The sequence below is a fragment of the Dendrobates tinctorius genome, unplaced genomic scaffold (genome assembly GCF_039654945.1).
Source record: "Dendrobates tinctorius isolate UK_male_01 unplaced genomic scaffold, ASM3965494v1 ptg000075l, whole genome shotgun sequence".
Classification (NCBI taxonomy): Eukaryota; Metazoa; Chordata; class Amphibia; order Anura; family Dendrobatidae; genus Dendrobates; species Dendrobates tinctorius.
Genome location: NW_027361743.1, coordinates 21,000,770 through 21,026,337, shown reverse-complemented (window position 1 = coordinate 21,026,337; position 25,568 = coordinate 21,000,770). Strand labels below are relative to the sequence as shown.

The following is a 25,568-nucleotide window of genomic DNA, read 5'->3' as shown; positions in this document are numbered from 1 at the left end:
AAGGATTATAAGAGGAACCGCCATTTTATTAAAAAATATTTTTTTCTTATTTTTCTCCTCAAAATTTGTGGTGCGTCTTATAATCCGGAGCGTCTTACAAAGCGAAAAATACGGTACTTCTCAACTTCCAGATGGAAATTTCCTTTCTGTGTGTCTACAGATAGAAACATATGTGAGGGAAGAACCTGGCACTCAAATATAGAATTTCAAGGTGATTTAATACTCTTGAAATTTTATGCTTGAGTGCCAAGTTCTTCCTACATGTATTGCTATGGATTGGGCTCCTACTTGTGCATCTATACACAAGAGTGACATGTTCTTTTACTACCGGTCGAAACATCCTGGAAGCCAACATGTCCCAATAAGAGACACTCTCTTTTAGCGAACCCCATACATTCATATGTACTCTACCTTGCCACCAATTGTGGTTTATCAGTAATATATTTACTATCCTCAGATGTGTGTATCCATCCCCAGTATGTCTCAATAATAGTCCAAACCTCATTCCACTGCTTGTTGAATGTTGTAATTAGTCTCACTTTTATGTTTTATATCTGCTCACATGTATGTGAACCATGGGTGCTAAGCTGTCTTATCAGATCTTCAGCAATTTCTGAAACCAGTGCTAATGTTTTTTAGCTGTGAGATTAATTGGCTGTTCAGACTCCCAGTCATTGATGTCCTTCTAAAGATTCTTGTAAATTCTATGGTCACTAAACCGTTCTTCAGACATAACTTAAAATCAGGAAAATGCACTGTAGTTGCCTGGGCCCGGTATGGCCAATGCCTGAACGTTGTCCCCTGGTGCGACTAGTCCTATATCCGAAGTCCCCTAGTCCCAGTGTGGCCAATGCCTGAACATTGTCCCCAAGTCACTGATGCCTTTTCAGAGCTACAGATAGTGGAGACAGACTGGGCTGCAGGTAACTGCCAATGCCACGAGTCCCTGATCCAGTATCCTAGACTGGTGTATCTGAACATAGCCTTAGTCTGTGTCAGCGAACCTGACCCCTGGGGTTAGCAGCTGCAGTACCGGGATATGCCCAGGAGTGGTACCTGGCAGCCCAGTCTGTTTCCACCATCTGGAGCTTTGAAAAGACATGTCAGGGGCTGTTCAAATGTTACATGTCATCCGTGGTCTATTCCAGCCAAAATTGAGCTCCAGAATTCAGTTGGCGCTCCTTCTCTTCTGAGCCCTGCTGTCTATCGGCGCTCCTTCCCGTCTGCATCCTGCCATGCACCTACACAGTAGTTTCTCACCACTTATGGGGTATCAGTGTACTCAGGAAAAATTGCATAACAATTTGTATGGTCCATTTTCTCCTATTACCCTTGTGAAATTTAAATATTTGGGGCAAAACCAACATGTTAAGGTGCTCACCACACCTCTAGAAAAGTTCCTTGAGAGGTGTAGTTTCCAAAATGGAGTCACTTGTGGAGGGTTTTCCATTTGTTTAGACACACCAGGGCTCTGCAAACATGAACATGACATGTTCACTATCAATTCCAGCTAATTTTGCGTTCCAAAAGTCAAATGGTGCTCCATCCCTTCCAATCCCTGCCGTGCTTAAACAGTAGATTTCCACCACATATGGGGTATCGACATGTTCACGAGAAATTGGACAACAAATTTTACAGTCCATTTTCTACTGTTACCCTTATGAAAATGCAAAATTTGCAGCTAAAGCAACATTTTTATGAGAAAAGTTAAATTTTATTTTTTTTCTCTCCACATTGCTTCAATTCCTGAGAAGCACCTAAACATATTGAATGTGTTCTGGAGCACTTTGAGAAGTGCAGTTTTCAGAATGGTTTCACTTTTGGGTATTTTCGGTCATATAGGCTCCTCAAAGTCACTTGAAATATGATGTGGTCATAAAAAAAATAGTTTTGTAAAGTTTTCTTTGACAATTGAGAAATTGCTGGTCAACTTTTAACAAAAAAAATGTTTAAAAAATTGTGCTGATGTAATGTAGATATTTGGTCAATGTCATTTATTAACTATTTTTTGTGACATGACTATCTGGTTATAAAAGGGCATACAAATTAAAAGGTTGAGAATTGCGAAATTTTCATCAAAATTCCGATTATTTTCACAAGTAAACGCAAAAAAAATCTGCCTCAATTTACCACTAACATGAAGTACAATGCGTCACGAAAAAAAAATCTCATAACCACGGGATCCATTGAAACTTTCCAGAGTTATAACCACATGAAGTGACACTGGTCAGAATTGTGAAAATTGGCCCGGTCAGGAAGGTGAAAACAGGCTCGGGGGTGAAGGGTTAATATTCTTTTGTGTAGTATTTGCTCAGTTTATCAATTCCTTACTGTTTATTTGTCCCCAGATGCCACAGGGACCCCCAGGAACGTCTGGGGTTGGACTGGGACAGTTGGGAAGTTCTCCTTCTGTGGACAGCTTATCCTTCAAGAAAGTTGGAAGTCATTCTGAATCCTACAAACCTACAGCAGATGTTTCTGCACCAAGCATGGCCCCCTGTTATGTAAGTCTTGTCTTTATATTAGTTAATATGTTTTTCTAACATACAGTTCTCCGAGTGTACAGAAGGAGAATTGATGCATAAGGCCGCACCATGTTTGCAGCTATATAACATACTGTATATAGGTTGGGAAATTCTCCTGCTCTTCCTATATAGGTATAAAGTGTGAAACTGAATGCCACGTATACTCGCATATATTGGACCTCCCCAATGTTTAGAGCCAAATTCTTTATTTTAAATCAAAATCAAGATTCCCTATGTCTGCCATCTTTGTTCTTCTGTAAAGCCCTGCCGTATGCAGGTGTAGGGATACACGCTCTCGCGTAGGCATTAGGTTGCGTTCACACAGGCAATGAGGTTTTGATCCAAATGTGCAGTTTTATTACTTTCAGAAAACTCCCAAAAGATTCAAAACCAAAAATAACCGCTCCTGGGCACAAAGACATTACAGTTCATTCAGCAGGTACATGCAGTGGGGAAAATAAGTATTTGATACACTGCCGATTTTGCAAGTTTTCCCACCTACAAAGAATGGAGAGGTCTGTAATATTTTCTACTGTGAGAGACAGAATCTAAAAAAAAAACAAAAAAAAAAAAACAACGCAAAACAGAAAATCACATTGTATTATTTTTACATACTTAGGGTAATTTGCATTTTATGGCATGAAATAATTATTTAATCACCTGCCAAGAATTCTGGCTCTCACAGACCTGTTTTTTTCTGCACTCATTATCTGTATTAATTGTACCTGTATGAACTTGTTACCTGTATAAAAGACACCTGTCCACACACTCAATCAATAAGACTCCAACATCTCCACCATGGCCAAGACCAAAGAGCAGTCTAAGGACATACTACAAAGCAACCCCCACAAATATTTTTTTCTCACCCTTTTCAATACAAAGGATAGTAAATTAAATGGTAGGATTGAAAATGGCAAGCTGTCCCGCAAAAACAAGTTTTCAAGTTTAAATATAATAATATATAAAGTATAAATTAAAAAGTTAGGGGTCCTGGAAAGCAGGGATGAAATAAGAAAGTGAATGAATAAATAAATAAAAATGGCAGTGGCTCAGGTAGGGTAAACAAGTAAGATTTGGTTATTTTGCCATAGAAATGCTATGTCTACCAGTTTGGTTGTTTCTGGTATCACAGTTCAGTCTCAAACACTTGAACACCATTTTCTTATCTTGAACAACCCCTTGAATTTTATATCATGAATCATTATTATATATTATTATAGCGCCATTTATTCCATGGCGCTTTACATGTGAAAAGGGGTACACATAATAAAAAACAAGTAAAATAATCTTGAACAATACAAGTCACGACTGGTACAGGAGGAGAGAGGATCCACAATCTACAAGCCCTGGGTGAGGATACAGTAGGTGAGGGTAGATCTGGTCGTGTAGTGGTTTGGTGGTTACTGCAGTTTGTAGGTTTGTTGGAAGAAGTAGGTCTTCAGGTTCGTTTTGAAGGTTTCCACGGTAGGCAAGAGTCTGATATGTTGGGGTAGAGAGTTTCAGAGTAGGGGGATACACAGGAGAAATCTTGTATGCGATTGTGGGAAGAGTAGATAAGAGGGGAGTAGAGAAGGAGATTTTGTGAGGATCAGAGGCTGCGTGCAGGTAAGTATCGGGAGACTAGGTCACAGATGTATGGAGGACACAGGTTGTGGATGGCTTTGTATGCCATACTTAAGGTTTTGAACTGGAGTCTCTGGGTAATGGGGAGTGACACGCCCGAGGGGCCGTGGGATACTCGGTACTGAGCCCATTAACTTCAGTGGGAGATGTCACAGCGGCGGTGACCCGGTCCGTGGCCCGGGCGGTCATGTAAAAGGAGTAGAATTGGATGGGAATAAAGTTTATGTAGTGATTCGTGATGCCAGTTGGAGTGTTCGACTGTAGTATAGCCGGCAATGCAGATGATCCCTGGGGGAGTAGATGGTGATGGCAGTGTAGATGTTAAACCCTCTCCATCCAGGGCAGGACCCTCAGAGATTGTGATGCAAGTATAAGGCACGGCGTAATAAGGCAGGAGATAAGGAAAGTCACTTTATCATTTACTGTAATTTAGGTGCAGTTCAGAGGAGATATTACAACTCTCACTAGGTTACAGTCTGCTCTGGAGAATGGGAGTTATCCTTCCCTCACTGCTGTGACTCAGTGTGAGCTTTCTGCTATTCTAATCCCTTCTGGGATCAAGGCTTCTCGGAGTTTAGAACTTCCCAGTATTGCCTCTACTCACTGTGTATTTCTCCTTCAGCAACTTGCAGCTTGAATCCTTTGTGAAGCAGCTCAAGTTCCCACTTGCACTATCCTTCACTGATCCTAGGTTCTTGCAGTATTTCTGAGGGAAAACACTTTTCTGCTGGTTGTATAATCCCACACAGTCTCTCAGCTTACCACCCTGCTCTGAAAGCATGGATGGTCTAGGGGCTGGTCCCCTGTTGCTTCTTTAGCTGTACTCCTGGATCGAGCACATGTCTTAACATGGCTTCCCAGAGCCTCCTTCCTCGTTCTTCACTGAAACAACAACTTGGCCCCTCCCCCTCCCAGTTAGGGTATGTCTGCAAAGCTCTCAGCTTCAGACAAGTGAGGGAGTGAGGCAAATTGTGTGTGTGTTGTGGTCTCTAGCAGAGGAAGCATAACTCCCATTGCTCACAAAACACATACAAAACAGTACATATTTAACCCTTTTGTGGCGGTAAGACACAGGGCGCCACATTCCCCCCTAGTTAAAGGTAGCACGTCCTCGGGCTACACAAGGAACATAAGCATATAACAAAATGACATAACATTTAGCCTGAGTATAAGTAAACAGTCCCAGTAATTCTGAGTTGGGTCGTGGATTACAGCCCAAAACCACTTCTAATTGGATCGTCCCTGAGTGCAGCTGCAGGGCACACAGACCATAATTTAAAAATTCACTGCACTGGCTGTTTTAGATGGCTTCCTGGCAAGGCACGATGAAAAGTTTTTCTTCTCAAGTTTAAGAGTCTTTACAAGAGTTCTTGTAGTAGAAAAAGGCATAATAAATACTAAAATCTCACATTAGTCCATGTGGGCACAAATTCTTTAACATTTTTAGTAACGTTACCTAAGGCAAATTTCAATGTAAGTACAACTGAAAACTAACTTATTAATCTTAGAATATTTTACAAATCATTTCTATAAATCATTTCTATAGCGAGAAGGGGTTTGGCCCTGTGTGCTACGCGATGATCTGCGCAAGATAGGAATACTAGACGACTTCCTACTACTCTTTGAACCTACCATGGGTACAACAGTTTCACTGCTGACAGTGGGCAAGTTTTCTGATTCTTCCTCATGCACAGCGTTAGTGGTTGGCATTAGCGATTCATTGCTTCCAAAAAAATTTGGTGTCTCTGGTAAAAACCTTTGTGGGAACACCATCACTGGAACTACCACTGCGTTGTAAACTTAGCAATTGGATAATAGACATATTATATGTGGAGGCCAAAATAAATAGTGGCCGTACAAAATGATCAGTGATATAATTCATATATCATGATCCACATAATTAAATAGGACAAATGCAGGACAACTGCACAATTACTAGAAGTTACCACAGAGAAAAGCAGTCAAAAATCCATAAAATATATAATGTTTATTGAGAATATAAGTAAAAATAATTACAAATAAAATGAACACACAGTATGTGGGAGGGGAGACACAGCATATGAATGAGCACAGTAGTCCATAGGGCCAACCGTGTTGCAAACACCTGGTCAGGCAGAGAAAATGCAGAGCTAAATAATGTAGCCAGTATTAGGTCAGGGGCACATAATTACAAAAACTATATATATATAGCAAGAGGTGTATACAACATCATCATGTAGCAAGTGCTACTGCCATTGATAGAAAATGTACCCTGCCAAGGTGAAAAATACAGAAGCATTCAATAAATAGAGCACAAAGGCATCTTAGCAAGGATGTAAAGAACTGCAAAACTATACCTAGAACCGGTGAGGCAGCAAGGTCGGTCCTGTCCCCGACGCGCGTTTCGGAGCCAAACGGCTCCTTCCTCAGGGGGCGTGGAAATTAGCGCAACCATCTGGTTCATATAGCGCGCCCGCCGGAAGTCATCAAGATGCGCAGTCGGCCCGTCATCAGCCGGCTAGATCAATGCCACGGCGAAACCGGAAACACGCGGGCCCACGTGATCCAGTACACCGGGCAAAGACCGCCCACTGACACACCGGCGGACAGTGCGCATGCGTGTAAGTGACACCAGACTAAAGTCGCCATATTAAAGAAGGGCAAAGTGTGGGGCAGATGTAAATGAACATACAGAATAGCGAGATATTAACAAATATACCCAGGATATAACATAGATACAAACTAATAACACATATTCAAAAAGAGTACTAATAATAAAAAGAATAAGAAAAGAAAAAGGAAAAATATTCTAGAAATATTTCACTGGCCTATGACAGTGGCGGGTGACCTATGCAAATAGCAGATGGCCAACATCAGTAGCAGATGGCGACATATAGGGTACAACAATACACACATATTCATCATTATTAGAGACTAAATTGACTTACAATTATACAAAGACAATATTAGGTCTATATCCTAAAGAATAGTACCCTATATAAATCCAATCATCAAGATTTACATATAGACTCTTATTATATGCCAAAATGTCAAAAGGACCATCAAAAAAAACCCCCCACACAAAATTGGATATATACATGGGGGAAAAAGAAGAACATACAATGTACATACAAAAAAATGTATTACATAAAAATATCAAATTATTTCATTTATATCATAGGCCAACAGGTGTGAAATTTTTGCAGTAATTTGAACATGATCTGATGTTTTCCGGAACTGTGTAAATAGTCTGAAGGTCGTTTGGCACCATTAAGTTGCTAAGTGGATTCCACACCTGTTGGCCTATGATATAAATGAAATAATTTGATATTTTTATAATACATTTATATGGGGCAGTACATATTTGTCAACTTTATAGTGATAGTTTGTAATGTGTGATCCACATTGTATTTTAGTGTTTTGTATACCCTTATTACTATTTTTTTTGTATGTACATTGTATGTTCTTCTTTTTCCCCCATGTATATATCCAATTTTGTGTGGGGGTTTTTTTTGATGGTCCTTTTGACATTTTGGCATATAATAAGAGTCTATATGTAAATCTTGATGATTGGATTTATATAGGGTACTATTCTTTAGGATATAGACCTAATATTGTCTTTGTATAATTGTAAGTCAATTTAGTCTCTAATAATGATGAATATGTGTGTATTGTTGTACCCTATATGTCGCCATCTGCTACTGATGTTGGCCATCTGCTATTTGCATAGGTCACCCGCCACTGTCATAGGCCAGTGAAATATTTCTAGAATATTTTTCCTTTTTCTTTTCTTATTCTTTTTATTATTAGTACTCTTTTTGAATATGTGTTATTAGTTTGTATCTATGTTATATCCTGGGTATATTTGTTAATATCTCGCTATTCTGTATGTTCATTTACGTCTGCCCCACACTTTGCCCTTCTTTAATATGGTGACTTTAGTCTGGTGTCACTTACACGCATGCGCACTGTCCGCCGGTGTGTCAGTGGGCGGTCTTTGCCCGGTGTACTGGATCACGTGGGCCCGCGTGTTTCCGGTTTCGCCGTGGCATTGATCTAGCCGGCTGATGACGGGCCGACTGCGCATCTTGATGACTTCCGGCGGGCGCGTTATATGAACCAGATGGTTGCGCTAATTTCCACACCCCCTGAGGAAGGAGCCGTTTGGCTCCGAAACGCGCGTCGGGGACAGGACCGACCTTGCTGCCTCACCGGTTCTAGGTATAGTTTTGCAGTTCTTTACATCCTTGCTAAGATGCCTTTGTGCTCTATTTATTGAATGCTTCTGTATTTTTCACCTTGGCAGGGTACATTTTCTATCAATGGCAGTAGCACTTGCTACATGATGATGTTGTATACACCTCTTGCTATATATATATAGTTTTTGTAATTATGTGCCCCTAACCTAATACTGGCTACATTATTTAGCTCTGCATTTTCTCTGCCTGACCAGGTGTTTGCAACACGGTTGGCCCTATGGACTATTGTGCTCATTCATATGCTGTGTCTCCCCTCCCACATACTGTGTGTCCATTTTATTTGTAATTATTTTTACTTATATTCTCAATAAACATTATATATTTTATGGATTTTTTACTGGTTTTCTCTGTGGTAACTGCGTTGTAAACTTGTAGCCAAGAACTAGGGAATTCACCTAGAACAGTGCGAATCTTTGTATCAGTCATTTCCATTAGCTGAGAATCTTCCTTAGTCTCAACTCATTCACGCAATTGTGCTGGACATACTGTCAGATTGTCTCTGGATACGGTAGTACACGTTTTTCCGCCGTCTTTGGAGATAGTACACATTTTGCTGTTGTCAGAGCTAGATGGTTGAATAGTGTAAGGCTGAGCCTCCCATTGGTCATCTAACTTGTGGGGGTTTTTTTTCTTCAGCACCTGTTCACCTGTTGTTAAGGGGGTTGCCACAGCATGTCTATTAAAGTTCCTTTCTTGTTTTTGCCTAGCTTGCGCAAAACTTTCCTTTACACATTGTTGAACTTTCTGATACTGCAGTTGTCTTTCCGTATTCCAATCCGTGTCCAATTGGTTGGATATGGTTTCAGGAGTTAGGACTCCCATTTAAAAGTCGATGGGGAGTTTACCTGGTTGTGTACACATCAAGTTAGCTGGGGCATATTCTGTTGCACTGGTTGGGATATGGTTATACATTTCAATCAAATCAGGCAATTTCTCAGGCCATTGGTTCCTTTGTTCCAGTGGTAGGATCTGCAATAAATTGATCACCAGATGATTCAGTTTTTCGCAAAGACCATTGCCTTGTGGATGGTGTGGTGTAGTTCTGATCTTTTTATATCTATAGAGGGAGCAAAATTCTTGGAAGACTTCTGCTTCGAAGGCTGGACCTCTGTCGGTCAGCACTTGATCTGGGTAGCCATGGGGTCTGCAGAAATTTTCTTGGAATGCCTTTGCAGCTGTTCTTGCGGTTTGGTCTTTCACTGGAACGACCACTAGGAAATGGGAATAGTGATCCACTATTGTTAAGGCATAGATATACCCTGATCGACTTGGGGTTAGTTGCATGTCGTCTAAGGCCACCAGTTCCAAAGGTTGTTTAGTGATGATAGACTTCAAGGGGGCCCTTTGATTGGCAGAATTCTTTCTTCTGAGATTACATGGGCCACATTCTCTACACCCACTGTTCAATGGACCGTCTCATACCTGTCCAGAAGAAGCGGTCGCGGATGACTACTTCCAGCTTTTTCCAACCAAAGTGTCCCGCTTGATTGTGATAAGCTTCTAAGACCATGGGCACGGCCATTTTGGGGACCACAATCTGCCATACCAGTTCATGCGTATGTGGGTTAATAGCTCTTCGGACCAACTTGCCTTCAAAAAGGAACAGCTTCTTTCTCTCTTTCTACAACTGTTGGACATCTGCAGGTGCATCCAGAGCAGGAGATGAATCTGCTTCTCCAAGGAGTTGACTATACATTTAGCTGGGTCACTGCTCTGCGTCTCTGCCCAACCATAGTGAGGTAGTGGATTAAGGGAAACTTCGTGAACGGCATGACTTCTCCCTGTCACATGGTTAGAGTCTTGGGAGGCATCGTGGCAGTGGAATGCCGGCATCTCTATTTCTTCCAGATCTTCTAGATCCTCTGCTGGAACCGGAGCATTCAGCATACGGGAAAAAGCATCAGCATTGGCGTTTTTAGTGCCAGCTCGGTATTTAATGGCGAACTCATAATTGGACAACTGAGCCATCCATCTTTGTTCCAAGGCACCGAGCCTGGCGGTCTCCAGATGGGTTAAAGGATTGTTGTCCGTGTAGTTGGTAAATTTAGATGAGGCCAAATAGTGTTTGAACCTCTCAGTCACTGACCAGTCAATAGCCAAGAATTCTAGCTTGAAGGAGCTATAGTTGGTAGGGTTCCTCTCAGTAGGACGAAGCTTCCGACTGGCATAAGCAATGACTTTCTCCTTACCCTGCTGCACTTGAGATAGGACAGCTCCTAACCCAACATTGCTGGCATCGGTGTGCAGGATAAATGGCTGATCATAGTCTGGATACGCTAAGATCTCTTCTCCAGTAAGTGCTTGCTTAAGGCTGTTGAGTGACTCATCCAACCTAGCATTCCACTCTATCAGGGGACTCTTGCCTCTGGCCTTTTTTGGTTGGCCAACTAAGAGATCTTGAAGAGGGGCTGCCAATTTAGTAAAGTCTTTGATGAAGCATCTGTAGTACCCCACTAGGCCTAGGAATTGTCTGACCTCTTGGATGTTGGTGGGTACCTGCCAGTCTCTGATGACAGTCACTTTGTCTGGGTCGGGTGCTACTCCTCCTGAACTCACGACATGGCCTAAATACTGCACTTTGGGCTTTAGTAGATGACACTTAGATGGTTTTACCTTTAAGCCGAAGTTAGACAACGCATCCAAGACTTCTGCCAGGTGTTGCAGATGTTCCTCATAGATCCTGGAATATACAATCACATCATCCAAGTACAATAGCACAGTCTCAAAGTTCATATGTCTCAGGCAACATTCCATAATTCTCTGAAAGGACCCAGGAGCACTGCTCAATCCGAACGGCATGTAATCAAATTCACATAGCCCCATTGGAGTAGTGAACGCAGTTTTTTCTTTGTCTGCCTCAGCAACAGGAACCTGCCAGTACCCACTGGTTAAGTCCAAAGTGGAGAAGTACCTAGCTGATTTTACCGCTGCTAGAGACTCCTCTATGCGCAGTAAGGGGTATGCCTCTTTGTGAGTAATTTTGTTAAGTTGTCTGTAATCTACACACATGCGCATTGTACCATCTTTCTTTTTGACTAACACAAGGGGAGCTGCCCAAGGACTGTAGCTATCCCTGAGTACCCCTGCTTGTTTCATTTCTCTTAGCATACCTTTTGCACACTGATAATGAGCTGGAGGTACAGGACAATACCTTTCTTTGATAGGTGGGTGATCTCCTGTGGGGATGTTATGTTGAAACCCTTTTACCTGTCCAAAATCCAAAGGATGCTTACTGAAAACCCTCTCGTATTCTTGTACCATTCGCTGCACTCCATTTTTCTGATGTACAGGAGTGGAGTCGGTGCCAACATGTATCTGCTCTCTGAATAGACTGGTTCAAGGAGAGCATGGTAATCCTGTCCTCTGATGCCTATGGCTGCTCTGCACCAGATGAGGGTCTCACTCCTAGGAGGAAGCATAATGGAGTAGGGATCACTCACCCTTACACTACCAATCTCTACACCAGTTAACACCACCTGCTGTTGCTGCACAAGAGCCTTGATATCTTTATTGAGGGCATGCTGTTCTTTGTACAGGGCCGACTCGGCTTTGTCTTTCAAAATGGTGATGACCTCACTTAAACAATTTTCAATCACATTTGTGCCCAATGTTATGATAGGTGGACACTCTCCTCTTTCCACCTCTACCACCACAAGACCTTGAGCTTTGAGCTCCACCTTCTCCACTTTAATGACAACCTCTTTGTACCCCACCTGTTTCAGAGGTTGACCATTAATTGCTATTAAAGACAAGTTACCATCAGGAAGTTGGGTAAAATCAGTCTCAGTCCAATACCTTTGGTACAGTGTGTGAGGCATGGTGGTTACCTGTGATCCAGTGTCCACGAGGGCGGTGAAGGGGATCCCATCCACTACCACCTGTTTAAGTGGACGTCCTCCAACATACCTATTTCTCCAGTTAGTTGGACCAGATTGTCTTACTCCTGGGGGTTGGTCCTCAGCCCCAGGGGTCGCCCATTTAAAGGATACTCTCTTTCAATATGATCAATCTTATTGCGCCGTCTGCAGATGGGTCTCCCAGAAGAGTCAAATCGGTCCATTGTTCTCCTGCCGGTGCGAGTCAGTCGTCGCTGATGTTGTGGCATCCTCTTTTGCCGTTGCCATGGGAGATCATCCGGGCTTGATGCTAGTTGAATCCTCTCTGTGGGGGAATAAGTCTGGAGAGTCTGAACAGTTTTTCTTAGACCAGCCATATTTTTAGTCATTTCCTGTACTTGCAGTCGTAAATCTGCAATAGAATCATCAACTGGAGTCTGCACATGCTGTACTGCAGGCACCTGGGGTGAGGATACTGCCCCCTGGTGGTATGTAACTGTTGGATGTTTAACTGGCTCAGTGCAGACATAGGTAGATTCTCTTAAGATACGGATGGATCTGTCCTTAAACTGAACAAAGTCCATGTCAGGGTTCTGCAATGACATTATGCGCAGTTGTGCCTTTCTGGAATCAGACAGAAGACCATCAATAAACTGTTCTTTCAGCATTTTGTCCTCATCTCTTACACTGTCTGGATCAATTTGTTTAATGGCCTGCAGCGCCTCCTGCAGGTTAAGGGCATAGTCTCTGACAGTGTCCTGTGAGCTCTGTCTGCAGCTGAAAAATCGCATCTTTATTTCTGAAGCAGTACGGGTGTCAAAAGTATCCTTTAATTTAGCAAAAATGTCTTTTGCAGTCTTTTTATCAGTCTTTGGCCAAGATTTAACTTCTCTCTGAGCAGCGCCACTGAGCTGTCTTATCAGTATACTGACTTTCTGCTCCTCTGACATAGGGTATATTTCAAACATGCTGCGCAGCTTTTCTTTAAAGTCACTTAAGGTGTGCGATTTGCCATTGTACTGTGGCAGCCATGTCGCACCAGGTATATAAGGCATGGTGAGAGGCAATATGGGAGCTGCAGCTGCTGCACCCTGAGCGTCGCCGGGATTAGACATCTTCCCCCCTAGTTAATCCTTGCAGGGGTGCGACTCACCGCTTCAGTTGCTGCAGGTCGTTGCTCCTGTAGGACTTTAGGCACGCACGGTAATCCTGTTCGAATCCTGTTCGTGATGCCAAAATGACGCGCCCGAGGGGCCGTGGGATACTCTGTACCGAGCCCGTTAACTTCAATGGGAGATGTCACAGTAGCGGTGACCCGGTCCGTGGCCCCAGGCAGTCATGTAAAAGGGGTAGAATTGGATGGGGATAAAGTTTATGTAGTGATTTGTGACGCCAGTTGGAGTGTTCGACTGTAGTATAGCCGGCACTGCAGATGATCCCTGGGGGAGTAGATGGTGATGACAGTGCAGATGTTAAACCCTCTCCAACCAGGGCAGACCCCCAGAGATTGTGATGCAAGTAGAAGGCACGGCGTAAGGCAGGAGACAAGGAAAGTCACTTTATCATTTACTGTAGTTCAGGTGCAGTTCGGAGGAGATATTACAACTCTCACCAGGTTACAGTCTGCTCTGGAGAATGGGAGTTATCTTTCTCTGCTTTGACTCAGTGTAAGTTCCTGCTATTCTAATCCCTTCTGGGACCAAGGCTTCCCGGAGTTTAGAACTTCCCAGTATTGCCACTACTCACTGTGTATTTCTCCTTCAGCAGCTTGCAGCTTGAATCCTTTGTGAAGCAGCTCAAGTTCCCACTTGCACTATCCTTCACTGATCCTAGGTTTTTGCAGTATTTCTGAGGGAAAACACTTTTCTGCTGGTTGTATAATCCAATGCAGTCTCTCAGCTTATCACCCTGCTCTGAAACCATGGATGGTCTAGGGGCTGGTCCCCTGTTGCTTCTTTAGCTGTACTCCTGGATCGAGCACATGTCTTAACATGGCTTCCCAGAGCCTCCTTCCTCGTTCTTCACTGAAACAACAACTTGGCCCCTCCCCCTCCCAGTTAGGGTATGTCTGCAAAGCTCTCAGCTTCAGACAAGTGAGGGAGTGAGGCAAATTGTGTGTGTGTTGTGGTCTCTAGCAGAGAAAGCATAACTCCCATTGCTCACAAAACATACAAAACAGTACATATTTAACCCTTTTGTGGCGGTAAGACACAGGGCGCCACATTCCCCCCTAGTTAAAGGTAGCACGTCCTTGGGCTACACAAGGAACATAAGCATATAACAAAATGACATAACATTTAACCTGAGTATAAGTAAACAGTCCCAGTAACTGAGTTGGGTCGTGGATTACAGTCCAAAACCACTTCTGATTGGATCGTCCCTGAGTGCAGCTGCAGGGCACACAGACCATAATTTGAAAATTCACTGCACTGGCTGACAAGTGAGGGAGTGAGGCAAATTGTGCGTGTGTTGTGGTCACTAGCAGAGAAAGCATAACTCCCATTGCTCACAAAACACATACAAAACAGTACATATTTAACCCTTTTGTGGCAGTAAAGACACAGGGCGCCACAGGAATCAATGAAAGGACTGACAGAGGGGAGAGGTCAGGGAATAGCAGGGGGACAGATGGATTAGTCGGGCAATAGAATTGAGGATAGATTGGTGGTGTGCGAGAGTGTTACAGGGGAGGCCACACAGCAGGAGGTTGAGGGTATGCTCTAGGATTTTTGCAGAATCTTTATTAAGTAATGTACAAATCCAGGAAATAGTTTTGAGTTGAAGTCGGCAGGAAGTGGAAAGGGCTTGGATATGTGGTTTGAAGGAGAGATTAGTCCAGGGTTACCCCGAGGCAGCAAGCTTGCAAGATGGAAGAGTTAGCAGCCATTTACTTTGATGGATAGCTCTGTTAGGGGGGTTGAGTGAGATGGGGGAAAGATGATGAATTCTGTTTTGTCCATGTTAAGTTTTAGAAATCTAGCAGAGAAGAAGGATGATGTAGCAGACAGACATTGTGGGATTCTGTTTAGTGTGGAGGTAATATTAGGCTCAGAGAGGTAGATCTGTGTGTCATCAGCATAGAGGTGAAAGTGAAAGCCTTGGGACTCTACGAGCTGTCTCAGGCCGAAGGTCTAGATGAAGAAGTGTAGAGGGTCCTAGAACTGAATCTTTGGGGACACCGACTGTTAGGGGGTGAGATGAGGAGGTGGTGTATGAGTGGGAGAAAATGAATGTCCTGTCTGTTAGGTATGACAAGATCCCAAAAGGGCCAGGTCTGTGATGCCAAGAGATAAGAGGGTATGCAGTAATCAGGAATGGTCGACTGTGTCAAAAGCAGATGACTGGTCCAGGAGGAGGAGGACAGAGTAGTGTTGCTTGGCTTTAGCAATTAGTAGGTCATAGGACAGTTTCAGTGGAGTGATGCAGTCGGAAGCCAGACTGTAAAAGAGGGAGCAGGAGGAGACATTGGAGGACAGTTCAAGATGGACGTGTTGTTCCAGTAGTTTTGAGGCATAGGGGAGAAGTGATATGGGGCGATAGCTAGATACAGAGGATGGGTCAAGAGAGGGCTTTTTGAGGATGGCTGTGATCGAGGTATGTTTGAAGCAGGAGAGGAAAACACCAGTTGTTAGTGATAGGATGAAGAGATGGGTTATGGTTGGGATGAACATTGTGGTGAGGTTTGGGATGAGATCAGAGAGTACAGGTGATGAGATGTGATCTTGAGCGTAGAGAGGTAAGTTGATCTTCTGTAATGGTGGAGAAGCTGGTTTTGGAGGACAAGGGCTGAGTAGTTATGAGGAGGGGCGGTGGAGGTTGTAGGCCATAGCTTTCTCTGATGCAATTGATCTTTTGCTTGATGAATGAGGTAAAGTCTTCAGATGAGGTCATGCTCATTTATTATGACAATACATTATTAGAAATCACACTTAAAGGTAACCTGTCATCAGGATTGTGCACAGTAACCTACATACGGTGTCAGGTTGGCACCGTTATACTGATTAAAATGATACCTTGTTTGCTGAAATCCGTCTTGTGGTTGTTGGTTAATCCTTATTATCAGTTTTGAGATATGCTTGTGCTCCGAGCCAACTTGTGGGGGTCTTTATGTGGTGCTCTGCTTAGGTATTCATCAGTATGGCTTCTGACAGATCTCTGATCCCTCACTGACCTGCCCTCTTAATGAATAATATATATATATATATATTTTTTTTAAAAATCACCTGCAGCAGGCAGACGGCGGCCTGGCTGCACCTGTGCTGCTGCACGATGTAATGTGCAGTTTATTCTTTTATATCATGCTATAAATTCATCAGGAAAAAAAATGTGTCTGAAATGGCACCAGGAGTGTCATCTTGCTAGAGAAAAAAAAATTCCTCTTCCAAGATGACGCCACCAGCGTCTGCATAGTAGCAGATATCGGCGATTGCCGATAGATGATACTGCAGAGGCACCGCCTGCGCCATCTTGGAGGAGGATTTTTTTCTCCAGCAAAATGATGCTGCCTGCGCAGTAGTATCTATCAGCGATCGTCGATAGCTGCTACTGTGGAGGTGCCAGTGGCGCCATCTTGGAGGAGGAATTTTTTTTTCTCTAGTAAGATGGCGCCGTCGGTGCCTACTCAGTAACCGCTTTTGAATCGCTGATAGCTGTTACTGCGTAGGCGTGGCCGGCACCATTTTCAGACACATTTTTTTCTGATGAATTTATAGCATGATATAAAAGAATGAATTGCACATTACACATGCGATCATGCTGCAGCGCAGGTGCCGTCTGCCTGCTGCAGGTGATTTTTTTTCTTCAATATATATAATATTCATTATGTAAAAAAGGGGATGAGTCCGTGAGGAATCAGTGATCTGTCAGCAGGCTGCTGTCATGGTTAGGACATGGTTAATGTCCTGTTCTCACAGGGTTAACTTTTGCCGGCCTCTCTTTGGATCTGGGAGGGGTATTTATACTCACTCCAGACTAGGATTCCCTGTCAGATATACTGTTATTCTGGCTGTGTGTCTGACCCCCCTGGTGTGCGTGTATACTGCATTGCTTGTTTGATTCCCGTGTATGACCCGGTCTGTCCCCTCACTCTGTACGCCGTCTCTCGTTTTGGTACTATTGTCTTCTCCGGTTCTGACCTCCTGGCTTGGCTATTGTTACTCCGTTACAGTTTCTCCCTATTGTACCGTCCATTGCCCGTTCTGGTTTTCTGATCTATTGCTACGTCCTGACTATTCGCTCTGTCTAACCCTTTGGTACTGTCCTACTATCTCGTGCTTTGACCCGGCTTGATCTGGTTTACGTCCCTGTCTATGCCCCTTGGTAACTTGTCCCGTAGTTGCCTTTCTAGGAGTTTCCCTGCAGCTCCTAGCTCTGTGGAGCTTAGGTCATGCCCCCAGCAGTCACGTGCTTCAGGTCCTGATAGTCTGAAGCACGCATCGTCACGCTGCTGCCCCGCTCCACAGGTATCTTTGAGCACTGTTTTTGTACTCAGGACACGCGCACTGGCTCAGTGAGCAAGTGCAGTGCGGTGTTCCTGACAGCTGCATCATGAATACCTAATCAGAGCACTACATGAAGAAACCCCACAGGCTGCCCCGGGTTATTTTCAAAACTGAAAATAAAGATTACACAACAACCACAAGACGGATTTCATCAACCAAAGTATCATTGTAAGGCCGGGGTCACCGTGCGAGAAACTCGCACAAGTCTCGCACATCAATACCCGGCACTGCCGCCGGCACTCGGGGCCGGAGCGTTCAGCTGCAAAGAAATACATGCAGCTTAACGCTCCGGTCCTGAGTGCAGGCGGCAGTGCCGGTTATTGACGTGCGAGACTCGTGCAAGTTTCTTGCACGTCTGACCTCGGCCTAATCCATATAACAGTGCTGATCTGACACTGTCTGTAGGTTGCTATGCACAATCCTCCTGACAGGTTCCCTTTAAAGGAAATCTGTCACCTACTTTTGGCGGGCTATTTAAATGAGGTCTGTCCTGTCCGATGGGCGGTGTTTCTGATCATTGCCGCCTCCCCATCCTTGGCCGCCCTTCGCATTTTTTTCATGAATAGGAGTAGGTGTCCGCCATCTTTCGCGCGTGCGCTAAGCATTCTTGGCTCGCGCACGCGCAGTATGCTTTGCCCAACTGCAGGCAAAGTCGAAAAGCCTGACTGCACATGTGCCGGTTAACTAAGCCCCGGAAGTATTTTGCTGTGTTCCAGGGCCTAGTTAACCTATTCATGAGAAAACTGTGGAGGGCAGCCAAGGATGGGGAGGCGGCAACGATTGCAAACACCGCCCATCGGATCGGACAGACCTCTGTTGTGAATTCGCTTTCTGGCCTCCCTGAAGGCAGTGGAGCTGGTCAAATTGACAGAGGGGTTGCGAGTTCTCTTCCTGTGCTCCCTCTGGTGGTTACTGGAGGTAATGGAGCTGATCTGATTGATAGAGGCTTGCCACCTGATGGTGAGGTTGACGATTGGAGATCTGGGGTTTCAGATTGGGATTTAAGACAGCTAACTCCCTCTATCCCTGCTGGTGATTTTCTTCCTGCCTCCTGTGGTCTTTGTTTCCAGCTCAGTCCCTGCATTTTCAGCTAAGGCCTGTTTCACACTTCCGTTTTTTCAAATCCGTCAAAATCCGTTGTTTTCCGTAAAAAAACGGATCCGCCATTTTTGGCAGGATCCGTTTTTTTTGTCCCATAGACTTCCATTACGGTTACCGCGGATCCGTCAAAAAAACGGATCCGTTTTTTTAAAAACGGATCCGTTCGCATCCGTTTCCGTCAAAAAAACGGAAACGGATCCGTTTGGCGGACACAAAAACGGAAGTGTGAAACAGGCCTAAGTGTTCATTTGCTATTCTGTTTACATTTGATCTGGTTTTGTCTCTCAGTTTTGTGTGGGTCAGTCAGCTCCGGCTGGGGCTGTGCTGAATCACCGTCCATATGTTACTGCTTGTGCCAGTTTGTTTTTGTCCTTTATTAGATTGGCCTCTTTTTGCTCTGCTTTCAGAATATACCAGAGTGCTGATATAGTGGGCGAAGTCGTGCGACTTCAGTATTTTTTGCATCAGACGTGTTGGACTTTTTGCAGGGTTTTTTGCGTGATTGCAGACAGTGTCTTTCCTTTCCTGTCCTATCTAGTCAGTGTGGGCCCCATCATTTGCTCAGTCTATTTTCCTGCCTGCATTTGTGTTTTCATCTTGTCTCACCGACAATATGTTTGGGGGCTATCTATTCCTTTGGGGTCTGCTCTGGGGCAGTTTAGATTTCCCCTTTCTTGCTTTAGGCTTAGTTAGCTCTCCGGCTGTGCCGAGGCGTCTAGGATCATCGTAGGCACGCTCCACGGCTACTGCTAGTTGGGTGGATAGGATCAGGGGCCTGCAATCCGCTTAGTTACCAACCTCTCTGGTTTTCTGTGGCTTAGCTTGCACTTTCTCTCCTCCTCGGTGACCCAATTATAACAATCACCAGCCAAACCGCAGACTCTAGGGTACTCAAAAGAAGGAAAGAATTGCTCTGTGCAGCTTGTTAAAATTGTCATGTCCCTGCTGCGCGGTGATCCCCAGGATTGGGCCTTTTCTTTGACTCCCGGAGATCCTATTCTGGCTAATGTGGACGCATTTTTTCAAGCCTTGGAGTTGTATGATGAACCTAATGCTATCGATCAAGCTGAGAAAGCCTTATTGGCATTGACCCAGGGTCAGGATTCTGCAGTTATATTGTCAAAAATTCCAAAAGTGGGAGGTCCTTACTAAATGAAATGATGATGCCCTAGCAGCTCTCTTTCGGAAGGGTTTGGCAGAAACCGTAAAAGATGTTATGGTGGGATTTTGTGTTCCCTCTGGTCTTGACGATTCTATGTCATTGGCATTCAATTTGATCGGCGTTTACGTGAACGTAAAACTACACCGTTGCCGCCGTTTGAACGAACGTCTGAACCCATGCATGGTTTCGTGAAGGGCGCAACGTCAGGAGTTTAGAAGGCGTAATAAGCTGTGTTTTTTCTGTGGGGACGCCTCTCATACTATTTCTGTCTGCCCTAAACAAGAAAAACGTTTTGCTCACACATTTGCTGTGGGCAGTGTACAGCCTAAGTTCCTTTTGGCAATTACCCTGATCTGCTCCTTGTCTACATTTTCCACTAAGGCTTTTGTAGATTCAGGAGCAGGTTTGAATCTGATGGATTTAGACTTTGCTAATCGTTGTGGTTTTCCCATGATACCCCTGCGGACGCCTATTCCTTTGAGGGGTATTGATGCTACTCCTTTGGCGGAGAATAAACCCCAGTTTTGGACCCAGGTGATAATGCTGGTCGCCCCGGACCACCAAGAAAATTGTAAATTTTTGGTGTTGCACAATTTGCATGATACTATTGTTCTGAGTTTTCCCTGGTTGCAGACTCATAATCCTGTTTTGGATTGGAAATCTGTGTCTGTGGTGAGTTGGGGTTGTCAGTGTGTTCTTAGTGACACTCCAGTTTTCTCCACCTCTCCCCAGTCTCATGATATTCCTATTTGGCTGATTTTTCTGATGCATTTAGTGAGAGTAAGTCTGCGTCTTTGCCTCCTCATAGGAGTTATGACTGTGCAATTGAGTTAATGCCCGGGTGTAAATTTCCCAAAGGTCGGCTTTTCAACTTATCGGTACCCGAACATGATGCTACGTGATCTTATATCAAGGAGTCATTGGAGAAGGGTCATATTAGACCATCCTCTTCACCTTTAGGTGCTGGGTTTTTTTTTTGTGGTCAAGAAAGATGGTTCATTTAGGCCATGTATTGACTATCGTTCCCTTAACAAAATCACTGTTAAATATCAGTACCCATTACCCCTGATTTCTGATTTATTTTCCAGAGTTAAAAGTGCCTGTTGGTTTACCAAGCTTGACCTTAGGGGAGCGTATAATCTTATTCGCATCAAGCACGGGGATGAATGGAAGACGGCGTTTAATACTCCGGAGGGACATTTTGAGTACCTGGTGATGCCTTTTGGGCTCATTAATGCCCCTTCTGTCTTCCAATCTTTTATGAACTATATTTTCCGGGACTTTGTGGATAAGTTTTTGATCATTTATCTGGATGATATTTTGATCTTTTCCAGTGATTGGGATTCTCATGTGGAACATGTCCGGACTGTGTTCCGGATTTTGAGGGAAAATTCTCTGTATGTTAAGGGATCGAAGTGCCTCTTTGGTGTACAGAGGATTTCATTTTTGGGATTCATTTTGTTCCCGTCTGCTATTGAAATCGACCCGGCCAAGATACAGGCCATATATGATTGGGTTCAGCCCACTTCTTTGAAGGCTCTCCAGAAGTTTTTGGGTCTTGCTAATTTCTACCGTAAATTTATAAGTAATTTTTCTGGTATTGTCAAACCACTGTCTGATCTGAACAAAAAGGGCGCTGATGTGGTGAATTGGTCTCCAGAGGCAGTCTTGGCTTTTCAGGAGCTTAAGCGGAGATTCACTTCTGCTCCGGTTCTACGGCAACCTGATGTCTCACTCCCATTTCAGGTGGAGGTAGATGCTTCTGAGATTGGTGCAGGAGCCGTTTTGTCCCCAAAAGATCAGGTGACTTATATGTTGAATCCCTGTGCCTTCTTTACTCGAAAATTCTCCCCATCTGAACATAACTATGACGTGGGGAATCGGGAATTGTTGGCCATGAAATGGGCATTTGAAGAGTGGAGACATTGGTTGGAGGGAGCTAGACATCAAGTTGTGGTCCTCACCGACCACAAGAATTTGATTTATCTTGAATCAGCCAAATGCTTGAATCCTAGACAGGCTAGGTGGGACTTGTTTTTCACGCGTTTTAATTTTGTGGTCTCTTTTCTCCTTGGCACTAAGAATGTTAGGGCAGACATCCTTTCTAGGAGTTTTTTTGCTGATTCTCTTATTGTGACCGAGCCTACTACCATTCTAAATGACTGTGTAAAATAATGCTTATCCTGTAAATACTCAGGACTCGTTACCAGATAAAAATGTAGTGGTTTATTTGGATTCTTCCATCAAAGTAAAAGATTATTACAGAAAAACATAAAAATAGATGAAAGAAAAATTGTTCATTAGTTATTGCAAAAGCTTGTCATCTTCTTTCTCTGAGATCCCACATGGCAAATGGCTTCTTTCTCTGAGATCCCACATGGCAAATGGCCTCTGTCTCTCTTAGGCTTCTTTGTAGTAAAATAACATACCAGTTGTTCCGTTATGTCATCTTGCGTCTGTGTCTCATGATGGTGTGGGAAGGAACCAGCGACCTCTACAGTTAGCCATGAATTATATACGTCTCTTGAAGCACGTGACCTGGTATATATGGAGTTGTCGTGTACCATGAGCCATGCTTACAAAAATAGCCTACGTCGTTGTCAGCAATGTACAGAACTGAGTCTTATAAGAAATTAACGGATTATTAATATTTAACAATTCCCCCTTTTGAGGGAGACAGACATTAATTGGAACCCTCAAAATATAATGAGATCTTTTTTCTCCTTTTCTTCTTCTTTGACAAAATAATTTAATATCAATAATAATAATAATAATATCAGATTACCGTTATAAGTACTCAATGACATAATTGATGTGAATTCATGTTATGGTAAGCCGTGAACAATATTCATATACAATATGTATAATTATACTTCCCTAAGTCTAAATTGAAGCATCTCAGGTCCAGTCATCATCATCTGATGTCATCTGGTCGTCATTTTGATGTCTTCTGTCTTCTTCTTGGTTCTTTTTAAAACCACAGTTTTTCTATAGCATATAGATGTTGTAGAAATCGTGTTGTGTATCAAATCAAAGTTCATAAATTCAAATGTTGATACAAAAACAAAGTCTATAGATGCAATGCAGCTTTAATATCTGTGCAGTGTCATCTTTAAAAACCTGGGCTTACATTGGCTCGCCTTGGATATTCTGGAATCCTCCATCGGCACTGGTCTTTGAACAGGTGTGACGTCTTTGGTCAGCAAAGCAAGGGTTAAAATGACTCTTCCTTGCTAAACATAGCACCATAACCAGTCCTTGTCCTAATGCACAGGACATATGTCAGGGTTGTAGCTTCCTGACAATTACCTTATTGTTCACCAGCTTTTCAGGTGATAGGAAACCTCTGGAACTTGGTAAGAGCGTGATAACACAATTCATCTCAGCATCATAGGATCATCGTCCTCTGGTTGTCAGGTTAGACACTTTAATTGTGACTGTCAGTGGTGGATACTGCACTTGTGATTGTCAGTGGTGGATACTGCACTTGTAAGTAACACAGTCTTACTGAGAAATCATAGCTTTGTTACCTTCTGGGACTTCTGGATAGCAGCATTCTTCTTCTTGCAACTGATAAGAATCAATTTTAATATGAAAAGTCTTTATTAACGTAATTCCAGTATCTTGCTTGAAGTCATCATTCTCTATTCTATACCAAATCTAGTAATTTTCCTAACCTATAATATCACAGCGTACCATAGCAATCAGTAATATCCATATAATTATCAGAATTTGTACCATATATAGATTTCAATATCTGAAATAATAAACCAATAATAAGTGATAATACATTATTATCCATATTTTTTCCATGTGATAGAACATTTTTTTATGTCATAGGTGTAATTACCTTTTTCAACCCATAGGTGTCACTGTGTTTTATGTAACCAGTGTTGTCATCTTTATTAATAAGGAATATATTTATTATACTAATAATATGTAGGAATGTAAAGCCATGAACCAAAATAAGAATATATGAGTGAGCGAATGAATGAATAAAAGAATTGTTGCATATAACTCAGAAGTGAAACATTTTTCTTTGTAATGAAACCGTATCATTGTTATATTTAATGAAGCAAAATTCTCTAGTAGATATTACTTTACTATTGATGAAAGAAAAAATAAAAATGTAAGAATTAAAAATAAAAATAGAATAAAAAATTGAAAATTAAAAATAAGAATAAGAATAAAAATAAAAATAAGGCCTTTATGTTGATGCAGAGTAGTTATGTCTTCAGTAACATATACCCTTAATATTTCCATGATCTGGATTATTTCATAATTGTCATAAACTTGTGTTACCAAAATATTCAAATTATGCAACTTTGCATATAATATTCCTCTTACTGTAAAGAAATGACTCTTTATAATACTTAATGTTATTATACCCAATACTTATACCATTGTACCTTATTTCTATTTGTTCTTTATTAAAATGTGTGAAGAAGAGGTATTAATCAAATGTGATGATGTAGTCAGGATCAAAAACATATTTTCCCCCTTAATACCAAAAAATATTGTTTCATGAAATAATTCATTTATCAAAACCAAAATTAAAAATAATTAATGTATAAATTATGTGAATTTATACTTGCTTATACCATTATTTGTCTGAAGATGTGTAACCATCAAAATTAATTTGAATATCATAAAATTATCCTTTGGAAAAATTAATTTGCATAAACCATTTTGATGTGCGATTGCACTTTGCACTTATCCACAATTAACTAAATCAAGAAATAATAATTACTATAGAAATATATGTTGTGTAGATAATATTTCATTATGTATCCTAATATTCTAATAATTTAACTGATCTGCATATTTCTCCTAAAGATAAAGGCTTTTGGTGTTTTGTTTTTTTCTTTTTTCTCATGCATTCAGAATCCTGAGGCCTCATACAAACGTATCACATTACTCACTCAGCAGCTGCTCATACACTCAGTCACTGTCACTCAGACTGTGTCACATATTTAAGTTTAAACCAAATACCCCACATACGAAGGTGTGATGAATACACGTATTTTAACCCAAATTATCCTAATTATCAATGCATTGTAAACTATTTAAATTTAGTCTTAATATTTCTTTGAATATTCCCACATGACATAAATATATGTATATGTATAGCTATACTTGACATTTAGGCCTGGAAAAAAAATTCCATTGGTTTGCAAAAGTTGAGACCCCCTTAAAAATTCTTTTACTTATTATTAGAACAAGGTTCAAATTTCATATGCTGTGGTTGTCATTCAAGCCATGCAGTTAGTTATATGCATATTATTTCAGTGTTAAATATATAAATTCATGCAATTATTGCAACTTCCTGTGTAAATAAAGGCATAAATCCTTGGAAGAGAATTTTTCCGGATTAAGTCCTGCTTTGAAATGAAAATTCTAAGGAAACATAAAAGATAAGGTTAATATCATATTCATAATTCTAAATATTATTACTGATGTAGATTTTAATTTTCATTAAAAAAATACAGTTCAACTATTTCTACTTCTACAAACACTCTAAATATACTGTATGAATATGTATATATCCACAAACCATAAAACTACAGGATTATACTCTATAA

At 42.1% G+C, this 25,568-nt stretch overlaps 1 protein-coding gene across 18 annotated transcripts in view; it reads left to right on the top strand.

The window, feature by feature from the left end:
* PARP4 (poly(ADP-ribose) polymerase family member 4) overlaps window positions 1-25,568 on the top strand; it is a 278,533-nt gene that overhangs the window by 199,474 nt on the left and 53,491 nt on the right. For all 18 annotated transcript variants that reach the window (XM_073583072.1, XM_073583087.1, XM_073583086.1 and 15 more), the window contains one exon: window positions 2,349-2,504. In XM_073583072.1, the coding sequence (XP_073439173.1) occupies window positions 2,349-2,504 (156 nt within the window). The remainder of the gene's footprint in view (window positions 1-2,348; window positions 2,505-25,568) is intronic.